The following is a 6,325-nucleotide window of genomic DNA, read 5'->3' on the forward strand; positions in this document are numbered from 1 at the left end:
CAAAGCATGTTGAGATAGACCGACATTTCATCAAGGACAAATTGGAAGATAAGACAATAAAACTTCCGTTTGTTCGATCAAAGGATCAATTAGCTGATATCCTGACAAAAGCAATCAATATTAAAGCCTTCGAAGAGACTTTATGCAAGTTGGGCATTGGAGCACCGACTGCTCAACTTGAGGGGAGTGTAGGAAATAGCCATATTTGTTCCATAATTAAAGGAACAGAATATTTCTTTCGGCTGTATTTATGGTAGTTAGTTCCTTATTTCTCTAGATTGTTTGTGTATAATTGGGAGCCTCCCTTCAATGAATTAATATATGAAAAAGAGGTATTCAATACCAAAAACATGGTTCCGCATATTTTCTTCACATACATGAAACACAACACTGCATGATAACTACATTGTCGGATCAGCAAATCACTAATACCGCATACTTTTACAAGGCAGTTGAAAACCACAACTACTATAAACAACAGAGGAATATATGTTATCCCTACAATCCAAGACTGATCAACTGAAACACGAAGAGTACCTTTACAAGACAATTCTTGCTTCATCTTCGTCTTTTAGAGTCAATCTCGCGAGGGCACGTTGAAATGGAACAACCAAGATATGACAAAGGCAAAGACCATACAACCTAGCAAGAAGTTAAGAAATCGATGGCCCTTCCAGAAGCTTCGGGTTTCTGACGAAGGCACAGAGGTGGAAGCTGTAGCAGCATCATTTGCTTCATTCCACTGCTCAAGCAACTCTACCTCATTTGGACCAGCTACATTACGTGCAATTGATCCACATATTTCACAAGTTCTGCAGTTCAAAAGTATTCTAGCAAGATCAGTACATACTGATAAAACAAAGAAATGTCTCAGCGGAAACCATTATAACGAAGAATGCAGATTCTAATTTTTGAAGCGTCCTGCAGTATAATTTTAATTTACAGGTCCTCCAAACAATAACTGTAATTTGATTAAGTGGAAACAAAAAAGGTGCCAGTAAAAAAATACCCGTTTGGAAGTTTAAATATCATTCACTATATTATACAGTGAAGAGTGATAAACACTGACATAACAAATTAATATTCAGGATGTATTATAATTACGCTACAGAGATCTAATAGCATTAATATTCTATTTAATAATATTGCAAGACACTCTAAGTAAAAGTTCAAAGTTATTTCCTCAAATTTTGATGTCACAAAATAGTTATAAGATTTCATATCGCTACTTGCTTTATTCATCTTCCTGGTTACCCTTCTGTTGCGTATATCTATAAATATGTACGTACGTACATTAGATTATGCATGATAATTGAAAAATTACCAAAAATTAAAATAATCACAAAAAGCATAACAAATTCATATCAAACATTGCTTGGAAGTTTTTTAACAGCGGGAAAGGGTAGAGGACTGTTTCCGCATTGGCAGGCCTAGTTCCCACTTAATTTCAGGCAGTACATTATTCTATGGACTAAGGTCGGCTGGAAGATTTATAGAAACTGGAAGGCTGGAATAACTTTAATGCCCCTCAACCCCCTCTTTTAAGAAGAACAAACAGATCCCCATGTTCAAAGGATGATCAATTAAACAAACATGTTTTCAGAGAACTAGGGGTATATAGTTTCATAGTGATAAATGTGCAACGACAAGGTATTGGTGTATTACGGACAAGAAGGCAAATGGTTTGCTAGTACAGATGACAGTTTTCTTGCAATAATACTCAAGGTTGTGAACATAGTAGATGATATCCATTATCCCACACCAATTTACCATGTGCGAGGAAAGTATTTATTATCTGGGTGAAAGGAATAAAATGAAATTATTGGATTGTGACTATGTAGGACTTGGGAGAATAATGAAGTTAAGCTATGAACTTTTCACCCTTTATAAATTTGGAAAAAGGTCAACTATTTGAGATGATACATATGAATATAAAATGTAGCAAAATATATTTTCTGATAGTGAAGTTACTACCATCTTACTCTATAAGAATACACCTCGGCGATGATTACAGTAATACTACTAAGAACCATTACAAATAGTCCAATCCACATAACATAATAGGGAATAAGTTGTTCAAAAAAGACGAGAGAGCATGTGTATCGTGGGGACTGAGAAGATACATATCCATTAGCCATCAGTTCAGGTAGGACATTGCAAGAGAATGATAGATCTGTTAAACCAAACATTGATAAACTCTGTGTGCAACTGAGGAGATACAAAGCCATTAATTCATGTAACATATCACAAGATAATGAGAGATCTGTTAAACTAAACATTGATAAACTATGTGTGCAACTTCACCGACAATAATATTTAAGCTAAACAAGTATTTATCGTACAAGAGGGAAATTAACAGAAGTAACTAAAGCATAACATATGACTCGGATTTCTACGACTTTTAACTTTAATAATAGTTTCTATTTTCCTATTATCATCTCTGAACACAAATGAAAATCGAGCGCTTCCAGAGTGGTATCTCACTGAATGACTATATATACGGCACTGGACTAAGACATACTACCTAACCATCTTTTGCATTAGAGGACTTCACATGGGCCTACAATCGGCAGTGGAAATCATATGCAATGTGCAGCACTGTTGGTCCTGTATGATCTCGTAATCATTCTTAGTACAGAGGGTAGATAAATCTTTTACCTTTACAAATCAATAAAAATTCTCTTTTATTAACGAAATAAACTGGTTACAAAAGGTGGAGGAAGCTTTGAACTCTGTGGATCATAGCACTGACAATTAGTATGCCTGAATTTGACAGATAAAGTAATGGGTGTGACCAGGTCAATATGTTATCTCATATGAAAATTGCTGGACTGCAAGTGCCACCATACAGTATTGTTGAACCAAGAAAGACATCTAGTAGTCAAAGCCACTTGCTAATACGAAAACTTAAACTACTAGTAAGGTGAGAGACGTGAGCAGATTCCTATATCTAAATTTCTGAATTGGATTCTCTTTATTTAGTGTCACTTTTTTTTCACTTTCTTTTTAATATAAAGTGTTTTACACATAAAGGCAACTTGGTCATAAGGATTACCATTCTTGTGTATCATGTGCTTAAACCTAACCCTTTTTGGCAGCAATCACTTAAAAATTGACTATCCTTTTTTAGCTACATATAAATTTCAATAAATGAATTTTCGAATATTTAAACTCAAACTAAAATAGCAATTTGTCACAACCACAATTATTAGAAATTTCCACAAAGAAACATACTCAACACAGGAAAACTAATAATGATCACATTTAGAAAATGTCAATTTCCCGGACCCTTACTCAATTACTTAAAAACATGCATCCACTAAGACTCGAACCCCTACCTTGGACTCCATCAAGACTCTAACCCTCGACATTGTCTTAGCGAAAGAAAAGGGATTTATAGGATAAAAATGCTAGGAATTAATTCAAAAAAACTAAATACTTCAAATAAAAAAAGAAGCAAAATGGATGTACCTAGATTCTAGGTCCTAGAATATTACAAAGTAATAATCACACAAGGAAAACAATAGTAAAGATGAAAACTTTAAAAAAGATAAAATAACCACACAAGCAAAAACAAGAGTAAAGATGAAAACTTTAAAAAAGATATTAAGAGATTCTTACTTATTGCCTTTAATCTTGAACCAAGCTTCAGCACAATGTTTATGAGCAGCAGCTAAATCATCTTTACAAGCACAACCCAATTCAATACACACTCCAGATTCTTGATTACCTGAATCTAAACTCATATGACAAATCCTACAATCTCTTTCAAATTCATCACCTTTCAAATGCACTTCCTTGTTGTTTTCAAGAACACCACTTTCTAGATCCACATCATTAGCTAAACACTGTGAAGCTGAGCTTTCTCTAGGTTTTTCTAAAACCCCAACAATCTCAGAGGAGCTAGTAGCATTGCTATTCTCATCTTGTTGTTTAAGATGGTGGGTGTTGGTTGAAGTTTCCATGTAGAAAGAAAAATGAAGAAAGAAAAATGAAGAAGCTAGCAGCTGTTAATATATATGTGTGTCATGTATTATACATGAGGAGTAGGAGAAGCTTGTGGGAGATTTATCAATGTAAAGGGGAGAGAGAGGGAGAGAGAGAGAGAGAGAACAGGGTGTTTTAGTAGTTTACGGATACCGGGGACACTTACTGTCGGCAAAAAAGATATGCATTACAATGAAATGGATACAAATATTATTATGTAAGCACAGACCAGTTCCTACTGCTGGTCTACTACTTTTCAACAACATGCTAAATACAAGTTGGAAAATATGTTTATCAATAATAACACATCATAATTTGAAAATTTTCTTTCAAATTCGAAGAACTTTATTTTTCAAAATGAATAGTTGTAGACAATGTTGAGTTCAATTACTTTTCTAGTGTGCCGAACAAAAATCTTATCACATAAATCTTTTGTTTGAGTTTGAGTTCTTTATCATCGAACTGCAGTTTGAACTTCCCCCGTTTGAACTCGGAACATTCGTTTACCGGAAGTAACGAACCGGTTCGATTCAATTTTTAAGTAAATTCCAAATGGAAATCTAATATTTCAGATTTTAAAAATCTCAAATCGTAATCCAACCCACACAATAAGGGGAACAAGTCACCTACTTGCAGCAAGTCCAATAATGATTTTAAACTAGGTGTTTATTATTATAAATAGCACTCAGTAAAAAATAATTTTAATGTGATACTAAACTTTAATCTAAAATAGTACTCTATCGGTTGCAAAAAATATTTGCCGATTTGATTTTTTACATTATTTCTGATAAATAATTGACTACTAATTTATATATAATTTATAAGATTATATATAATCATGAGTGATTTTGTTGGATTCGTATTTATGAGTACTTTAATACGTTAAATTTTTATATTTAATACTAATACGAAATTAAAGATATTAACAATCAAAAGTGTGCATTAACAAACGTGTACAACACAAACAGGAAAAGTATTTAGGGAAGGGAGTAAATTGCTATTATAGAACTAGGTACAAATATTGCTACAATTGTCACATAATGCAATTATTATATGAATTAATAAAGTAATAGTGACATATAGTTTTGTATTATAAAATTAGATAATTATTGGTCCTATTTGGATCATAAATTTTATTTTAGCATCACAAATTATTTTTGGTTTCAAATTATAACAATAGTTACATCTATCTCTTCTTCTATATATAACTAGAATAATAACATGTGCGAGGCACGAGTCATTTTTTAGAATTTTTTTATGAATCATGTAATTATAATATTTTTAATTGTTTTTTCTTATTTGTAAATGTTATACAATGTCTAACGTATATCAAAAAATACAAGTTGATTGTTTATCAATGTGTATTATTTTCATAAAAGACAATACCAAATTACACAACGTTTAAAATATAACTCATTAGCAATATATATATATATATATTCTTGTTTGTGTTATATAATGTGTATTTATGAATGAATATAAATAGGGTAGTCATTGTACGTTTAAAACGAAACGATTATACTTAATCTGTAGAATGTCGTTAGTATGTTTACAAATAAAAAGTTAAAAAATAACATTTATATTGAATACAGAGTTAACCAAAAATTTTGAATTTTATTTAAATAAACTATATGTACTGGTCTATATTATTACTGAGTTCACTACTAACTTACAATTAACTTATTCAATTTAAAAAGATAAAAAATGCATAATTGAAGTCAGGATGACTTGCAATCATAATATACAATAATGTAAAATTTACACTATTGTTAATATTAAAGTTAATTTTAATGAAAAAGGTTTGTTTTTGAAATTCAACGTATGTATGCATGAAAAAATGTTAATTTTTTATTTACACTATGGTTACCAAAGTAATATTAAGTTATGTGTTTGCGTGTCAGCATGTAAATTGTCGTATGGTACATTTCTTAGTAAATTACGATGGTTTCAATTATTTATATGTTAAATATCTGATTTATGTACATGTATAATCACTATTAACATCTAGTGAGACAAATGATTACTTAAATAACATGTATTTATAATTATTCAAAAATTAAAATTATGTTATAAATAAATTGCAATAATTTAAATATGGTATTTATATTATCACTGACAAACAATCTATATCTAGTTTTTACGCAACTGAGTATCAATCATGGTTGTAATATAAAAATAAATTATATATTATAAAGACTTATTATTGGTATTTATGATTTTTATTTCAAGGATTAGAAGGAAAAATTATAATTATATCATTATTTAAACCGTTTTTAAATTCCTTTCATTACTACTCTAATATTTCTTGATATAATAATTTGATAACAGTTTATACTAT

General features: G+C 30.8%; 1 protein-coding gene across 1 annotated transcript; it reads right to left on the reverse strand.

Annotated features, from left to right (window-relative positions):
• Positions 1 to 320: 320 nt before the first annotated feature.
• On the reverse strand, positions 321 to 4,225 carry LOC141700730 (uncharacterized). The gene is made up of 2 exons (XM_074504424.1): positions 3,622 to 4,225; positions 321 to 812 (listed from the first exon to the last, which is right to left on the reverse strand). Exons 1-2 carry the CDS (start codon positions 3,963 to 3,965, stop codon positions 578 to 580), a joined length of 579 nt encoding a protein of 192 aa, XP_074360525.1. The 5' UTR covers positions 3,966 to 4,225; the 3' UTR covers positions 321 to 577.
• Positions 4,226 to 6,325: the final 2,100 nt, after the last annotated feature.

The sequence above is a fragment of the Apium graveolens genome, unplaced genomic scaffold (genome assembly GCF_009905375.1).
Source record: "Apium graveolens cultivar Ventura unplaced genomic scaffold, ASM990537v1 ctg2825, whole genome shotgun sequence".
Lineage (NCBI taxonomy): Eukaryota > Viridiplantae > Streptophyta > Magnoliopsida > Apiales > Apiaceae > Apium > Apium graveolens.